The sequence below is a fragment of the Neltuma alba genome, unplaced genomic scaffold (assembly GCF_004799145.2).
Source record: "Neltuma alba isolate B1F8T4 unplaced genomic scaffold, ASM479914v2 tig00011289_pilon, whole genome shotgun sequence".
Taxonomy (NCBI): domain Eukaryota; kingdom Viridiplantae; phylum Streptophyta; class Magnoliopsida; order Fabales; family Fabaceae; genus Neltuma; species Neltuma alba.
Window position 1 is genome coordinate 1,174,293 of NW_021635998.1, and position 17,893 is coordinate 1,192,185.

At 37.7% G+C, this 17,893-nt stretch overlaps 4 protein-coding genes across 4 annotated transcripts; 1 reads left to right on the forward strand and 3 right to left on the reverse strand.

The window, feature by feature from the left end:
- Nucleotides 1-2,097: 2,097 nt before the first annotated feature.
- Nucleotides 2,098-6,828, reverse strand: LOC114711307 (importin subunit alpha-2). Its single transcript, XM_028895686.1, has 11 exons — nt 6,449-6,828; nt 6,099-6,195; nt 5,908-5,999; nt 5,659-5,790; nt 5,377-5,562; nt 5,091-5,254; nt 4,927-5,005; nt 3,835-3,963; nt 3,153-3,280; nt 2,676-3,066; nt 2,098-2,585 (listed from the first exon to the last, which is right to left on the reverse strand). The coding sequence occupies exons 1-10, from the start codon at nt 6,659-6,661 to the stop codon at nt 2,694-2,696; spliced, it is 1,593 nt and encodes a 530-aa protein (XP_028751519.1). The 5' UTR covers nt 6,662-6,828; the 3' UTR covers nt 2,098-2,585; nt 2,676-2,693.
- Nucleotides 6,829-8,238: 1,410 nt separating this feature from the next.
- On the reverse strand, nt 8,239-9,684 carry LOC114711309 (uncharacterized). Its single transcript, XM_028895688.1, has 3 exons — nt 9,528-9,684; nt 8,900-9,144; nt 8,239-8,778 (listed from the first exon to the last, which is right to left on the reverse strand). The coding sequence occupies exons 1-3, from the start codon at nt 9,672-9,674 to the stop codon at nt 8,370-8,372; spliced, it is 801 nt and encodes a 266-aa protein (XP_028751521.1). The 5' UTR covers nt 9,675-9,684; the 3' UTR covers nt 8,239-8,369.
- Nucleotides 9,685-11,109: 1,425 nt separating this feature from the next.
- LOC114711311 (uncharacterized) lies at nt 11,110-11,700 on the forward strand. Its single transcript, XM_028895689.1, has one exon. It carries the CDS (start codon nt 11,241-11,243, stop codon nt 11,496-11,498), a length of 258 nt encoding a protein of 85 aa, XP_028751522.1. The 5' UTR covers nt 11,110-11,240; the 3' UTR covers nt 11,499-11,700.
- A 681-nt stretch (nt 11,701-12,381) lies between these two features.
- LOC114711305 (protein FAR1-RELATED SEQUENCE 11) lies at nt 12,382-16,279 on the reverse strand. Its single transcript, XM_028895683.1, has 4 exons — nt 15,784-16,279; nt 14,108-15,122; nt 13,550-13,993; nt 12,382-13,425 (listed from the first exon to the last, which is right to left on the reverse strand). The coding sequence occupies exons 2-4, from the start codon at nt 15,074-15,076 to the stop codon at nt 12,562-12,564; spliced, it is 2,277 nt and encodes a 758-aa protein (XP_028751516.1). The 5' UTR covers nt 15,077-15,122; nt 15,784-16,279; the 3' UTR covers nt 12,382-12,561.
- Between the last annotated feature and the right edge of the window lie 1,614 nt (nt 16,280-17,893).

The window sequence follows — 17,893 nt, forward strand, 5'->3', positions numbered from 1 at the left end:
TTCCTTTTCAGCTCTGGCTTTCTCTGGCAGCGATTTATTAAAGCTCAATGCATCCATTTCCTCTGCTCCTTGCAACTCTGCGATTCAACTACAATAGAGATGGAATGATCATTCTAATCCACAAGTAAGAGCGCTTTAGGCATATTTACTGTCATTTCATAATTTGTGGCCATGATTTTCTAGTTCAACAATTCATATGGGGGGGGGGGAAGGAGTTGCAAGTAATAATCTTTTTCTTCTGCAATGCCTCTGTGGTGTACTTTGTTGGTTACATAAATATGGTTTTCCACTAGCATCAACAGGGGATTGATTGGCTATTTTGTGCATTAAGAATCAACTCCTCCAACTCATTCGCTCCAAAGGGGCTCTGCAAACTAATGCTGGCCAAGATGTTCTCCACCTTTTGTAAACATTTTCAACTACTACGATTAGGATCGTTTTACTTTCTCATTTTTATCATTTTATTCAGTTCTGTAAACTTGAATCTTGTAAACTCTCATTTTGCTTCGAAAAAAGTATAAAATATCAAGAATGCGGGAATCAGAAGGGGCCTGAAGATGAGGCCAGGACCTGCAAAGAAGCAGAAATTGAAGATGAGGACGAAGATGGAGAAAGGAGTCATGTGATGTACAGCACAAGGAGGAAGAAAAGAAAGGGATAGCACCACAGAAAGAGACTCTAAATATTTACTCCTACAATATGTGGTGATGGCATGAAAATGGAAGCTCCCGCTACCCTTGTGCATATGTACCAGCGACAAGGGACCACGCCCTAACTTCCACCCCTTTCCTTTTCCTCATTTTAATTGCACCCTATAATATCAACCTTGTCGATCTTTGTTTTGTTTTGTTTTTTTTTTTTTGTAATTTGGGGAAATGCCCCGTTCCTTGTGATATTTTCGACCTTCCCGTTAATTGAATATTTTCAGCATTCATACAATTTTAACTTGTAAAATCTTGATATTCCGGTACGAGGACACATGATGACATATGGAAATAGGATTCATACGCATACAAGCTAACCCGCAATCATACAAGCAAGGGACCCTTAAATCCAACTAAGCCACTGATGGTGTTAACCTTGCTTGCCAACAGTTGCATCGACATACCATATTTTCATCGCGCATTCTACAAGACTTATCTCACCCACAAATTAAGAACCAAGAACTAAGAGCCTTTAGGCGTCTCGATTATAACGTACCAACACTCAATCCTTGATATAAAATCAAATTTGAAATTCAAACTGCAAACTAAATATTATACTAAAGATTGAAGGTAGTAAGGAAAAAATAAATTACAATAAATCAATCACGAAAAGAAAACGTGCCCCGCGTTCACTTTGCATCTCGCTTTATTTATTTAGGGGGTGTTTGGGATCCAACCCAAATCATGGTTTGAGAAAAAATCTCTCAAACACCCTTTAAAAACCCAAAACCATGGTTTTGGAAAAAACAAAATTTTTTTGCTTTTAAAAAAAAAAAAAAGAGTATGAGAGCCTATAAGATATGTATTTTGTTGTTTTTTTATAAACATATTTTTTTATAAATATATTTAATCTTATATTTTATAAATATATATACATATTAATTATTTATTAATTATATTATCTTATGTATTATTAATTATGTTAATAAAAAATGTTATTAACAATTTTATTCTTTCAAATTAAAATATATCATAAAACATATTTTTTCTGTAATTATCATATTAACTTATACTTTTTTTAGTAATTTGTACATGTAAAAAGTGTTTCTGATAACAATTATCTAAACACTCTCACTTCTCAGAATCATTTTTTCACAAAATCTATTCTCTCCAAAAGCTATTCTTCACAAGCTATTCTCCAAACTATGATTTAGTTATATCCAAACACCCTTTTAGTTGAGCGGCATTTTCACGGAAATGTCCAAATTGACCTAAGGATCCGTAGCTTAGAGACTCGTATTACCGGACTATGTTCATCCAGCCTGCACTTCAACATGGTTATTTATATTGCTTTGATATTAGACCATAGCGTAATGTTCCAGTTCACTCGCTATCAGCTTATTTTAAATTCCAGGTACTAGTGCGAAACGACTGAAGTCTAAAGCAAAAGCTCGGCAGTGCCCAGCAAGATAGTACGCACAAAAATAGCACTAATTCCTTGGAATACACTATAAGCAGTTTTTAAATACTATACGCAACCAAATTTTGAAACACTGACTCAGCAGAAATTACCAATACAATAACTAAGACTCTTAAAAAAAGACTCAGAGCCGCACTCAAGAAAACCTTCCCATTGCCACATAATCCGGGTCCCTGCTAATGCAACATATAACCTCCTGGAAACTTTCTCCCAGGCATATATAGTTAATACAACAAACACCGCTGACTAGGTCATTATGCTGCCACCGACCCCGACGACCCCCTCCCTTTCTTCCTTATTTGGACATGGCAGTGTAGACTGACCCACCCACCCCCTGCACCTCATTAGACCACGGACACAAGACCAGACTGAAACCTCACACCATGAGGTAAGATGACCCGACCCCGACTCGACCCCAACAGCCACCCCAGAATCAACCCCTTCTCCATCTGACTAAGTCCCTGCAATTGTTGCGATCAGATTCAGATAATACTGCTGATAATTAAACCATACGACCAACGCAGAAGTTAAGTGTCATGCAGAGCATTTACCCTCTCCTGAACAGGCCTTCAACTGAAGTTGAATCCACCAGATGGGACTGAATTCTCACTGCCTCCAAAATTGAAAGTAGTTTGAGCACCATCTCCTGAAGGCAGCGTCTCGTCCTCTTCTTCCAACCAGTATGTCTCGAGGATTTTTACAGCTTTCTCATATATTTCATTGTTGTCATGACTCTGCAGGTTTTCAATCTTCTCCAATCCCTCAGCATCATCTATCATTTGCGCGTACAAGTTGACATCTCCAGTATTACCTAGGCTCTTCTCTGCCTCCCCAACCTTCAGAATATTCTCTAGGCCTTCTAAACAGACAGTGACAATTCTTGGATCCGGGCAAATAAGCAGATCACATAGCGGCTTTATGCACCCTTGACTCACCAAGTACCTTGTAATCACCGAAGAGCAAGTCAATATCATAAAATCAAGGTAAAATGCCCATGCAGCATAACCAACAAAACAGGCATCACATACTTTATCTGCTCGTGAGTACCACCAGATGTAGCATTTGAGATTGCCCATGCAGCTTCCTTTTTTATATCAAACTCAGCATTTTGAAGGAGATTGACAAGTGGAGCAATCAGACCGGCTTCAATAACAGCCTATGAGTTATAAAAATTAAAACTCCAGTGAGCTTTTTCAATATATAAATCAAGAGAATAACTCATACTTAATAATCAGAAACAAACAAAAACTCATCCAAGACAGCATGAAGGTATCTGGCAGCTACTTAACATAATAGTTTCTACAAATGTTCACTATAAATTTTTATTCAGTCAAAATACCTCGTAGTCTACAAAAAATATAATCATGTAAGGTCCAGGGAGGACCAAAAAACCATCATCATTCTCTTCAGTTGGCAAACTTCAAGACTAAAGATTGTATAAAAGTAGAACCTTTTCCACCAGATCACCAAGCATTTGTTGCGCCCCACGTTTGTTAGTACAACAAGGGGCTTAAACTAAATATTTCACAAGCAGTCTATTCATCATAAAAGCTCAATTTCTCAAAATGAAATCTCAAGTACATATGAAACTTCTTTTTACCAAGAGGGAAACAAACCACAGAAAAATCACTTTCCTTTTTTAAAAGCAAGGATATCAAAGAAAGAAATTTCTTAACACGAACTTCAAATATTTAGCAATAATCGCCTCACCTGTATTTGCTCTCTGTTTCCAGCAGTAATGTTTGATATGGTCCAGCAGGCTTCTTTCTTGATGCTTTTCTTATGATTATGTGTCAACAGGCTCAAAAGGCATGGCAGTGCACCGTGATTAATAATACTCTAGCAATTAAAAAAAGAAGGGTCAAATCAAACTGATGAAATTCCAAATATAGAAACAGAAGACCATATAACTGAATAACGTTATTGAAGCGGAAAACCATGGCCAACTGTATATCTTAATGACGCAAGACAGGATAAGATATTTATTTAAAGGATACAAAGACTCATTTTAACAAATTTAAGTCATCCTGCGCCCCCCCCCCCCAAAAAAAAAAGATTCCAAGTTTAGATGCTTAACAACTAAACACTGGGCCAAAACCAACCACCTGTACAAATAAAGTTAATCTGATTTTAAACATTTTACGCAGACGGCTAAATTACCATGACATTACAGCTTCAGAGTATGCTGAATCCACTCATATCACCTACTCCTTACCAGACATCCCTCTGTTCCCATGCAAAGTTATGCTCTCTTTCTGTTTCAGTATGATGCCTTTTATCATGGCTAGACTTCTAGCACTTTTGTATCACGTTTTGTTAAGATTTGGGCTCAGTCTTTCTAAGGCAGACAAAAGTTAAGCCAGCAGCCCAGGAGTCAATCAGGCCAAGCATGGCCTTCATAAAGGTTTCAGACTAGATAATGAGCTTCTGAATCGACATTAAGCTGGTTCACTCAATTTGCCGTTAATTTTACTTTAAAAATGGCTGAAAACTTGAGTTTACCCCTTTCATGTACAGTGTAGTTCAGTGCCTATGAGCACCTACAACTATTTCCACAATTCATACTAATACAAAACCAACTCTACTCTCAAGGAACCTTAAATATCATCATATTTTAATCTTATTCCTACTCAGGCGGAGCTCAACTGCCCAAGTTCCTCGATATGTTAATGTCAATATTGATGCTCAGCTGCTGAGAAAGTTGCAACATGACAAAGCGGCATAGAATCGCACAGAATTAAAGTACGCCCATTTAACAGAATACATGTATCAAGTAATTATGAAGATTTGACAAGCCCTTACCTGAGTCTGAATATCATCTCCAGTCACAATATTTCCCACTGTGCGAAGAGCAGGGATAAGAACTGAAGGAGCTGGATGCCTGAAAAAGCATGTGACCAATTTTATTGCTATGTCAACAAACCATCAAAGCAATAAAGTCTATGTAAAGTACAATTAATACTCACAGAAGGAGCTGCACTAATCGGCCACAAACGCCTGCTTCAATAACTGCTTGGATTTTGTCGTTTGTTCCATCAGATAGATATGAAAGTGCCCAGCATGCATCAGTCAGGACTTCTTCATCATTGGAAAAAACCAAACGCTCTAAAGCAGGAAGTGCTGGCTTCACCTGCCCACCAAATTTACAGTATAAAGTGAATGCCAAACAGGACTTGAACAAGATTTTATGTTACAGCTACAATTACCAGGTTGAGTTGGGGGTCGTTATAATGATAAATGGGAAACAATCACCTGCTCAAATGGGGGTTGTGGCTTGCCCCTACAAAAATTGGATAGTGTCCACGTGGCATTTCTCAACATTGAAAGCTTTGCATGCTCATTCAACTGGGCCAATAAGGGGCCTAAAGCACCATGACTGAGAACAAGATCACGGCACCTAGGGGAGTCACCGGCAACATTTCCCAATGCCCACACTGCCTGCAAGTTTAGAAATTATGTGTTCATAAGAGTTCAATAAACATACAAAAAAGACAATTGTTGTAAAGCCATATTCAAATTCAAATATCAATATACCTGCTCTCGAACATCATCACTTGGAGAACTGAGTAGCTTAACGAATATTGGGACTGCCCCGTGATCAATTACCACTTTGGTGTTCTCAGATGTTCCAGATGCTATATTAGTAAGAGCCCATGCAGCCTCAAACTAAACACATACAAGTGATATACACACACACACATATCATTAGAAAGCATAACAAACTTTACACATACTAAGGATTTAAAAGAATACCACAGGATACGGAGTCAAGGAAATTCAAACCTGCAGTTGAGGGAAATCTTCCCTAACTAGAAACTCAACAAAACGCGGCACAACACCAGATTGGATAACTTCCTCAATTGGAGGGCTCCGCTCTATGGCAGAAACGGGGAAAATACAGTCTCGAATTACTATAAAAGCTTTGTCACATAGAAACAGCGAGGAATATTAGCGTAGACAGAATCCAGAGTTACCAATAGAAAGCAGTTTTCGAAATTGTGTAGTCGCCTCCAGCTGCAGATTGCTGTCATCCGACCAAACACCAGCAACCATGGAAGGAAGACTCTCCAACTGCAAATAGGAATTGACGTAAGAATTGACCAACAGTTATCAGCCTATTACATTGCCTAACAGATCAAACCTTGTCAACATGTGCGATTCAACCAAAGAGACAAATATTAAGCACAGAACGTTTATCATATCAAAATGATCATCCCAGAATCTCATAAATACAGATCCCGATCAAGCCCTAATTTCTACCAAGCAACATAGGCCATTCAAATGCCTATGCTATTGAATAGAAATGGAGATGCGAAGGGGAAACCTTTTTCTCAACAGTTGAAGCCTGAATAGGAGTGGCGAATTGCTGCTGAGCTTGCAGGCCTTCGCGACGCTTCTTCTGCAGACTCTCTTCGCGCTTGCTCTTACGGATCTCGACCATGTTATCTTCTCTTCTTCGGCGGCCCTCATCGGCGTCCACCGCCACCTTGTAGCGGTTGCGGCGAACCTCAGTTCTAGCATTCGGCCGGAGCGACATCGTTTTACCGTGAAAGCTCGATTAACAACCCTAGCAGCAATCAGCGTATATATATACGCAAGAGTAACTAGGAATTCAAAGATCGAGGAATGGAAAACGAAGAAAAACCCTAGATTTTGGATTGAGAAGAGGCAACTGCAACAGCAAACACTGATTTGCGAGCGAGCACTGCCTCCGATTTTTTGAGCAAATTTAAAATTAAATAGCACTGTAGGTCGCGTCGGTTCGGATCTCGCCTGGATGGGTCGGGTCGTAGATCATCATTAATGACGATGATGATTGGATTTACCTGTATGGACGGTACGGGTCACGACGATCTGTTTGTTGTTTGGGAGATTATTTGCTGGATCCGACCTGCATCATATTATATTCTTTCTAGCCGCGTACCGCTTTCTTTTTAATGAATAGTACCATCTTGTTTTGGAATATACACCATTTTTTTGTTATTTTCATGGCTGGTAAAAAATACAATTATATTGTTTACTTAAATTACAGCTTAATAATAACCTAGTTTAGCCCCAAAAAATGAGGACCATAGCTTAAAAATTTACATAAATTGCAAAAGGTTATAAAATAACAAATTCTATATGAAATAATTTGTTGTTTTTGGGTTAATATAATTTTTTATTCCTCAAATTTATCTTCATTTTGGTTTTAGTTCTCTAAGTTTCAAATTATAGATTTAGGTCTCTCAAAAGGCAAAGTGGTTTAGGTTTTTATTAGATTATAGGAACTAATGTTATAAATGAAAAGAAATTTGATGGATTACAATTTGTAGTTTGAAATTTGAAAAATCAAAACCAAAATGAGAGTAAACTTAAAAGATTTAAAATTATATTAACCCTTGTGATTTTAATATGCATAAGGATAATAAATTGTAAAAGGTAAGTTGTTATTAAAATAATTCTAAGAACTAACAAACTGTTGGTTGACATGATAAACAGTTTCACTTTTTGTACAAAGGAAAATGTAAGTTTGAATTTTGAAAAACACACTTATTGGGAGAATTTTAACCATAATATTTTTAACCTGACAAAGATTAGTCTCAAATCAAAAATGACTTGAGGATGCTTTGAGTTATTAAAAAACAAAAAAATTTTGACACATGGGTGCATGGGATGATAAATTTTGGAATTAAACAGTGTTGTTTAAATTTTTAATACATACGAGATTAACAAATTTAAAATTTAATGATATCATTTTAACTGCATGGACAAAGCATAAGCTTAAAATTCAGATTTAAAATACTTTAAATTGATTTATCTGCTACCAGAATTTGCTGGAAATTTTTTTTCCTAGTTGACTTGCTTTTAATTTTCTTCGTCCTCAAGGAGAGTGGGAAAAACCAGGTTGTAAGGAACCTCTTACGAGTATATCGGCAGTTGAGAAGCGTGATGATTAAGGACGTTGAATGAAGGGTTTGGGCCGTGGGCCTTTTCGTTTCGCTAATGGGCTTCTGGGCCTTTGGGAGTTTTTTTCACCCCGTTTGAGTGGGTGAGTGGAAGGTCAGTTCTTGTCAGATTTTTCCAAAAACCAGGTAAAGAATATCTCTTGCACGCGAATGTAAAGATTCTTTCTCAGCATTCCATTACTTTTCCCGGAAAAGCTCTCTCAAGAAATTGAGCAAACAAGTACATTGGCGGCACTAACAAGAAATATGAACACGGAGACTGAATATACACAGAACAAAGATAAAGCTCCCAAGTATTTACAGTATTCTGGTGGTTTTGTTAAAAGGGGTGGGAAACACAGACAAAAGATAATCATTGGTGTGATTCTCTATTGTGGTGGTGGGTATGGGATTTTCCCGAGGCATAGTTGAAATGGGCATGAGTAGGGTTCTGGGAGATGTTGCAGGAGAAGAATAAAGCGCAGATGTCTCCAGAACTTGTCGCCTAACATTCTCTTGTTCCAGACAAATTTTCTGGGCACGAACAGCAGTTAAATATAAAGCAGCTGCGAGCAAAACTGTGGTCAAGGATAAAACTCCAGCTGCTGCAAACAAACCCTGTTTGATCACAAGGCATGTAGTTCTGGGATTATTCCAGTTTCTGAGATGCCCGGATTCTACACTCACTCCTGCAAGTAATAGGATCTCCCCAACCGCAAAACATATCCTGCAATATATAGGGATAGTGATTATAGAGAATATTTCAACTGTTTCTGATTTGTTTTGAATATCTAAGCATATCTTAGATTGGGATTCAAAGGGGAAATTGATTACGGCTGATCTTATACCAGGTTGAGACGAAGAGGAAACCAGCTTGGCACGTTAGAAGCCTTGCGGAAGAAGAATAATCAGCCTCCCATGAAATCAAAGCTGGTGATTTACTAACAGCAATCATCAAGTAAGCATGCTCCATAACTACGGCTATTGCTAGACCAACAAAAGCACAAGAAGCGCATAGCAATGGCACTTTTCCACCATCACTGTATACACATTCTGAGTTCTTCCCTCCCTTTTCTTCTCCTCTATATATTGCCTGCAATATCACATAAACTCACCAAATCAATTTCTGGTATAACTCAATGACATAAAATAATATCTCAAGCGTCACATTGTGTTTGATACAGATACCAGGCAATTGTATGTTATAATACTGGTACACTTTAGCCATGTTTTCAATGCGTCTAACGCATGAACTAGACATAACATCAAATTTCAACTTGCATATGAATAAATTCCTCAAATTATATTTCATCATGCCACAGTAGTATCATTCACAGCATATTGTGTCCCATAAGGGTATGTCGGTTGCGAAACTTGATTGTACCTTCACATATACAATTTACTACAGATGCGAAACACAAAATAGCTCTAAGAATACGGCAACATAAGAAGAAGAAGCAGAAGCAGAAATTGTACCTCTGAACGCGTGGTTTCTGCTACGAGACAGAGAGTGAAGCAGATGAAGCCCAAAAGGATTGTCAAAACCACGAGGAAGGCGCCGGTTTTACTTCTCAAATCGATCCTGCCATGGCTAGGTTCAAGATCAGCATGCGTAACCGCCATTTTGCGAGGCATGTTGGAGTCAAAATAGAAGTGGTAAGAGCATAGGAAGATGAAGAAGAAGAGGGAATCAAGGGCATTTAATTAAGTTATGCTCATAAGAATATGGAGAAAGAAGGAATTGGAGTTTCAGAATTGCTTGGGGTAAAGGTTGCTTGGGATCAAAGATTCTAGGTTCTAGGGAATTTATGCTAAGCATTCACACAAGGGAAATCGTTGCTTCGCACAAAAAAGTGCGCCTTCGAAGATATATTTGATGATAATGGTCAATTGTTTGCGCTTGTCTACCCAGCAACACGTGTGCCTTTATGCTTGCCTTTCAGTTTATTTAGTTATATGTAAGCGTTAATGGAATTGCTTTCAAACCCACCTTCAAAATATGAAAACAATCTTAGGTGATCTTATTATATATTTTTATGATCATATGATCCTGCAGCGCATTTTTGGTGGTATGATCAAATCTTTCTGGAGAAAGAAAGAAAGAAAGGGAATGAATTCTCTGCTTGGGATTTGGGGCAAAGCAAATATAAAAGATGGACGGTTTATAATTATTCATTGGGGCTTAATAGTTAATATTCTTTGTTCAAGCGTTGAAAAGATAATGCTGTGCGGAGCATAACTACAAAATTCCAAAAAGTGCTTTCCTAATAGCCACCTAATGATTGACACTGACATGTGTGGAAGTATATATAGGAGGGTAGTTATGCTCTTAGAATAACGAGTATGGTTTATCTGCTGTATTGCATATAATATATGAAAAATAGGTATAACAATTAAATTTTAGGTATATTATTTTTATATTATTATCTCTTCTATCATATTATAACGCTGGTACACAAAATTTAATCTCTTGATGCATTGTCCCAGTGGCAACAAATCCCTTATATGGGAGGGATTGTACGTTGAATTACACATGTCTGATTTAGGCCTCTTTCAATTTGAAAAGGGGAAAAAAAGATGGGCTTCCTTGTTCAAATATAAAAGCACCCTTTTGATTATGAGATCAGCTCCCAATAAAAGCACAAACTTTGCACTGCCTACGTATGACTGATTCAACGGAGCCAATCAAAGTAAAGATTATTCTTTCTTGACGATAAAAAGAACTTTGTCTCCAGGTGAAAGTTTTCACAGCCTCTCAAAGTTTCAGATAATGAATGGACAATCTACAAAGCATCCGACCTGTAAAAATGCTGGAGAGAGATCACATTTGTGGATCGTATGTGTAAAATAGAAAATGCCACAAGTGCATACATATAACTTTCTTCATATGTAAGGCAGCCGAAAAACTTATTCCCCGAGTTATGAATGAACCTTTTTTTTCTTTTTTTTAACAAGTGATTCCTTGTGCATCCCATAAAGTTGGCTCGTCCTGGGAACCCACTTGTTCCCTTCATATATTCCCTTTGAATGCCTATGGTCTGTAATCAATGAGGGGAATATATCTCCAGAAACCACCTTAAAAGCTGACAAATCCCCAGCTTTTCTCTTATACCACTGGTTCATCAGAGTTCATCTGAGTCATAGTTTCTTCAAGATCTAGCTGGTTCTGCATCTTCAAAAGAAAAAGAAATGGCTTCCGAGAAGAACAGCTCAAGAGGGTTTGAAAGTAGCGGTGGTAACAGTAACATGAAGCAAGGAATCTCTTTGGAAGAAGCATCCCACACAAATGGCACAGCCAAATCCAATATGGGGAAGGAATTGGCACGACGAGCTCTTTTGAGGTCTCATCAACGTCGTAATGGAAGAAGGAAAGCTGCAAATAACAGCGTCAAATCGTTGCCAAGCAGGTTGAGCAAAGTTTCGCTGGCAGATGACTCGGGAGAATGAAGTCCTGTAGGTATGGGGCACAACTCACAATTTATAGTTTTCACAAAGGCAAGCAAATTGCCACTTATGGCCATTATGGAAGTTTAAAGTAAGATTTATTTTCTACTGCCTTTGTCGCCAGTCAGATTGTCAAACTTTACATTCATGGACAGTTGTCAGGCTTTGGTTATAATAGTTTATGTGATAGAGATGACAGACACAACCAAACAACTTTCTGAATGTTTTAGAGCACATTTTCCCCCTTAAAAAAAGTTATTGATCGCAGCTCCACAGAGGTGCCAGGTGAGAGGTCTAGAAATAAAAGGCCTCTCGCAAATCATTGGTCTGAACTAATCCTATAGATTATCACACTTTCAGAAAATTAAATGTGATCAAAATTTATGAAAGGCAGTTGTTAATTGTCGCAGAGCAGAGGAATATTTGACATAATCCTTATTGTCAAGATTAGAAAATTGCGACTGAATTAGAAAATTGCAAAACCAGAACTAGTTATCAGTTTGATTAAAAAATTGAAAATATATGCCAATCACACACAACGAGTAATCTATATCCAATTTCAGATATCGCGAGACAATAAATTATCGATCACTCAATCAATTTCCAATCCAAAAGTACAGGGAAAACATTGTATGCAGCAGGTAATCAATTACCACTTAGCATATTTAGATAAACACATGGCCCAGGACGCCATCCACGGAGCATTTTTATGTTACCTAAAACTTCATTTCCAGACTTGGATTCACAATTCACGATATTCATGATTACAAACTGGAGGTCCGAAGCTCAATGAGAACCTGCAATTCTTATTCTTGGTTAAGGAAATGCGTGTGAATAACACATCTATCTATTCCGGTGAATAAGCGATTGTGAATGATCATGAAGGTAACCAGAATTGCGCTAGTATTTTGCTCACACATGATAATTAGCATTACTAATCTTTTTTTTTTTTTTGGCCAGCGCATTACTAATCAAATTTGCAAGAGCTAAAGCACAGAAAAAGAATAATGAAAATTGGTATAAATAATGCACTAGCTTTGTACATGTGATATCTCTTCCCCTCACCCTACGAGTAACCTAGTGCATCTTCGTTCAAATTATCACCAGCCATCGTCGAGCAATCGGATGCATCGTGTCCATATTGCCCACACAACGGCCCTGACATGTGCTTTCGCTTCCTACTTATATCAATTCCATCTCTTGCCCTTCTCTCCTTTAGTTTTCCTAAAGTGATAGAATCATGGGGATTTGCAACTGTAAAACCATGAATTATACCATCAGCATCATCCACCTCCGGCAGAATCAATGAATCTGATTGATAATTATAGGCAATGTCATTCACCCCGTGTGTTGACCTAGGAAGGGTTTTGATACGTGATAAAACCATGGAGATTTGCTCGCAAGCAGCACCAAAGCGTTCCTCTGTTTCAATGGATTCCATGACAAGCGTTGAAGCCATGGATTCCAAAAGTTGTATTCTTTCAGAATGATCCCTGGAAATTGTACCTCGGAAGGGGTTAGCAGAAGATGAACAGGTACTACGCCAACGGGAAGGTACATACTGGTCAGGAATGTGAAAACAGTTGTTATTTGACATGACTCTTAATATATGCCTGCATAAGATGCCAGAAAACTCAAACAGACGGCAGCTGCAGCTCATGTGTTCTTGGCAAGGAACCCAAAATACTTTGCACCCTCCATCCATCTGAGTGTGGTGTCTGACCTGAAAGCAACCTTCATCAACCAGAAAGGATGCATATTGTGGTGCCAAAACTAGCTCATCCTGCAGTTTATTAAAGGCATAAGGAGTAAGCATTGTGGCAGCATGGGATTCAATAGGTGAACCAGTTTTGAGGCACACTTTCTGCAGCTTTCGTTGCATCTTTTGCTTTGACCCAGCCCGGTCATTAAATTCGACAATACCAGCAACCTGCAAAAATTGACATTTAAATACGGCATCGAGTATAAATAATTATTAATTAGTTAATAGTTAATATGAAAATATAAAGGACTTTACCAAAAATAATAAAGGAAACGAATTATGTATCACATACATGCTCTACAAAGCGATCTAGTTGTGATTGGGCACCCAAGAACCGTTGGATGAAAGCATTGATGGACTCCGATTGACTAGTGCCAGTCAATCCTGCAAAGAAGTAGCACCTCAAGAATGGTAAGGCCCAAAATGTCCTTAATGAGTATAGGCTAACAATGTGCTTATTTGCATGGAGTCCATATTTATCAACCATTTGCCCCCAGCCTTCCTCAAAATCTTCCACCAGTTCCAAATTGTAGAGCCGATGGAACTCAGCTTTCCACTCATCATAATGTGATCCAAGAAGTACAGAGAACCAGTCAGAGAATTTGGCAATAATGTGCCATATGCAAAAGGCATGTTTGGTTCCAGGCATTTCAACAGCAATGGCTTCTTTGAGCCACATGTTATGATCCGTTAACATGGTTTGTGGAGCCTTTCCTTCGATGAAGCTTAATAATGCCTGTGTATTTTGTCAATTAGAAGAAATTAAAAAAAAGGGTCAAATGGTGTGTACATAGCAAATAACTCAAGCCTGCAATAGATAACAGGAGAACTCCACAAGGTTCATAATTACCTTCAGAGCCCACGAAAAAGACTGAATATTTTCATCCCGCAGAAGAGCACAACCAAAGAAACAAGACATTCCATGATTGTCCACTCCAAGCCAAATCCCCAACAACATGTCATAGGCATCCAGACGGTGTGTTGTATCAAAAACCACAGCATCTCCGAATGACTCGTACAATTGAATAGATGAGGCATACGACCAGGCAATATGCTCTAGCCTGTTATTACTATCAATCTTAAACTCATACTTGAAGTTGTGATTTTCATCTTTCAATCTCTTGCACATAGCAATAAGATCAATAGCATCATTGTCTCTATCAACATTTCTAAATGACTGCAACAAGTTTCTCACATCAATCTCTGTGAAAGGTAAACAACCAAGTTTGATGCCTTTCTCAAGTTCCATCAATCTTAACATTTGCCTCACTGACATTCCAGCTTTAGCAAACATGCATATACGGCTCTTGTCATCTGGAGATATTGTGCAGTATGCTGGAAGAAGACGCACCTCATTGGATTTCAATAACTCATGATTATGGGTGTTGCTAAAGCCTGTCACTCGCCATTCAGGGACATCAAAATCTGCCCTTTTGACAATACGCATGTATGCTCGACAGCCACAACGAGAAGATTTGCGATTCCTTTGCATCTTTCCATCATCAGATGGCTTAATCTGAGGATAACCACCACGATGGCAAGTAAAATCTCTTCTAGTAACCCCCCGACCAACCCCATCCTTTCCTCGAGTGCGATGTCGTCTAATTGAAAAACCACATTGTTTTGCAAAGCTGCAATAAAATTCATAAGCAGCTTCTTGAGAAACAAATCTTTGACCAAGAAAAGGAACAAGGTTCACAGAAGTTTGCCGAGACAAAATCGACTCTTCTGGGGTTTCCTCAATGGTGCCAATATCATCCTGAGATAAATCTGTGCCATTTTCAGATGAATCCAGAACCAGACTAGTTCCTTTTGACATTCTATCCTCTGCAATTACTGCTTGAATGAATGGAAGATTTTTCAACCTGTAAACCAGGCAAATGAGAATGGTAGTCACTAATATATGATATGAGAATATAAAATGACTTGACAGGTGCATGCCCGCATGTAGCTCAAGTTTCTCTTACAGCAAAATAAAAGCAACAAAGATTATAGAAGTCTTAATTTCAATCTATTAAATAATTTTATTTCTTCGCAAACGTGAAGATAACACGAGGCAAAGTCTCGATCAAGCAGACAAGCCCCGTACCAATAATTTTCTCATCCCGTTTGGATGCATCAAACCCCCAGACGTGGAAAGAGCAGCCCAGTACAGGAGCTCCAACCATTTCAGCTAATATAAACTAATATTGACAAAGAAATCAAAACTCATTGCTAACAATGAACTAAGGAATTTGTGAAAAATGTTTTTGAGTAAAAGATATCAGCTGCTTAATTCAAGATTCTAGTCAGAAGGGCTTATTTATACCACACATTATAGCTAGGAAGTTGATGAAAAAGGAGAACCTAGTAGAAAATGGAATAAAACTAAGCTTAGATAGTAGTAAATACCTCAAGAAATGAGCATTGCTTTCAATTACAAAACAAAGTTCATACTAACAAATTTAGCTCACATGTTTAGAAGAGACTAAGTTGGATCAAATTCAGCATGAACATAGACAAATTAAGCACATCCAGATCACTTACAGTCGAGAAGTTTTTCACCGTGCTTCCATTTACAGCACACTTGGATCTTCAATGCCCTGAATATTCATGGGGATCTCTCCAAAAATAATGCAAATCCCATAAATTACAATCTAAGAACTCGTTACTAGCTTTCACAGATCCAAGAAAATATAGGGGGAGTCTCATCCAATTCCAACTCCTCCCAGAGTCCGAGAACCAAAAACAATTTATCATACCGTAGGGCACGATACAACCGAAAAATTCCGATTTCCGAAATTAATCAAATTGAAACGCAGAGGAATTGCTATATTCCATAGATCGTTAGATGGAGTCAAATATCGGCCGAAATATGAGGGCAACAATGGAGGCATCGAATTAATCAGGACTCCTACGCCGGTTGCTGATGCGGGTGAGTGGTGCGAAGAAATGATGACAAGCCGGAACTCTCCGAACCCTAAAACAGTCTCACATGGAGGAGGAGGGAGACGATAAGAGCAAGCGAACAACAGTAACAGAAGTCCAAACTTATAGTTGGGGTTGCTGTGTGGTATAGTTTTTCCTTTTTAATTTTCTCTGGACAAAACTAACTGCACAGATAAGAATCCTCGGTTGCTCCAAAACCCAACGTTGCTTCACTTCATTTTAACGTTTTCAATCTGTTCGTTTTCTAAGTTGATCTGATACCGTGATCCTTCGTTAATCTTATTTTCGAATTTTAATGTAAAAATTAGTTCTTAGTAACTGTTTCATGATTTGTTGGAGAAAATTATAGCCCTTTCCTTGTCAAATAATAACTACAAATTGTAATAATTAAATTTTAAAGATAGGAGAAATGGAAATAAATCCGTCGTTAACAAATTAATTAAAAAATAATTTTTAGAGTGATTGATTATATAAGAAAATATAAGTTGCACACAAGAAAATATAAATTGCATGAATAAAAGATCATTTGTATAATATATTATTTAGACATAAACGGCCAGTTTGCATATAAGAGAAATTGAGTTGCACAAAGAAAAATTGAATTGTATATTACACAAAAGAAAATGATTGCATCAAAAGAAGTTAACTTATACATTATGAAAATTAAGTTACATAGAATTCTTAAGTCTCATTTACTAATTAATTTCTCAACGAGGGATTTATCCTAATTTTTCAAATAGATTATTATGTAAATTTTCATTATCAATATCAGCAGAAAATATAAAATGCAAATAAAACTGATATATCCCCACATGAAGGTACTCCCAAGATTATTGTGATTGCTTTTAATTTGTATGGTGCTTTTATTTAGGACTGTTCATAGGACGGATTGGGACCGGGACAGGCCCGTCCCGGTTCCGTCCCGATGAACAATAATGAGACAGATTTTCTGTCCAGTGTCCCGGGCCGTCCCGGGGTTGGCCCAGTCCTAGTCGGGACGGGACAGATCCGGGACGTCCCGAAAATATTTTTTTTATTTTTTTTAAAAAATATGATTTTTTTAATTATATTTTTTTGAGCTTAAATCTTATAAAAACATCTTTTTATTTTCTTTTTTATTTGTTTGGACACTCTTAAACAAAAGCTCAAAATATTACATATAATAGTCATTAAAAACTCTAAACAAAAGCTTTTAACACAATAAAAACTTGTTAAAAATTCTAATCATCAATAATCTCAAATCATTAACAAATATAAAAAATCTAAATAAATATATCTATAGTTCCATACAATAGTCTCAAATCTTAGAAAAATATGAAAAAAAATGATATTATATAAATAGGATAAAAAATTTTAAAAAATTTTTTATAAAAAAAGGGAACCGGGACGGGACGATCCCGTCCCGTGTCCCATCCCATCCCGATCCTTTTTTTGTCTCATTCCGGTTTGTCCCGTCTCGAAAAATTTCGGGACGGATCCGTCTCGTCCCAATAAGACCGGGACCGGAACGGGCCGATCGGGACGGCCCAGCCTTGAACACCTTTACTTTTATTGTCCATGCGAATAGACTTTTGTACAATTAAGCAAGGCTCTAGGCTCTACCAACTTGCATATGAAACTTGCTCATTCCGATAAATGCGTCTGAACTGAAGAATTACACAGGTCGATTTTAGATTTATCCGTAGTCCATTTGGACCTTAACTTGAAA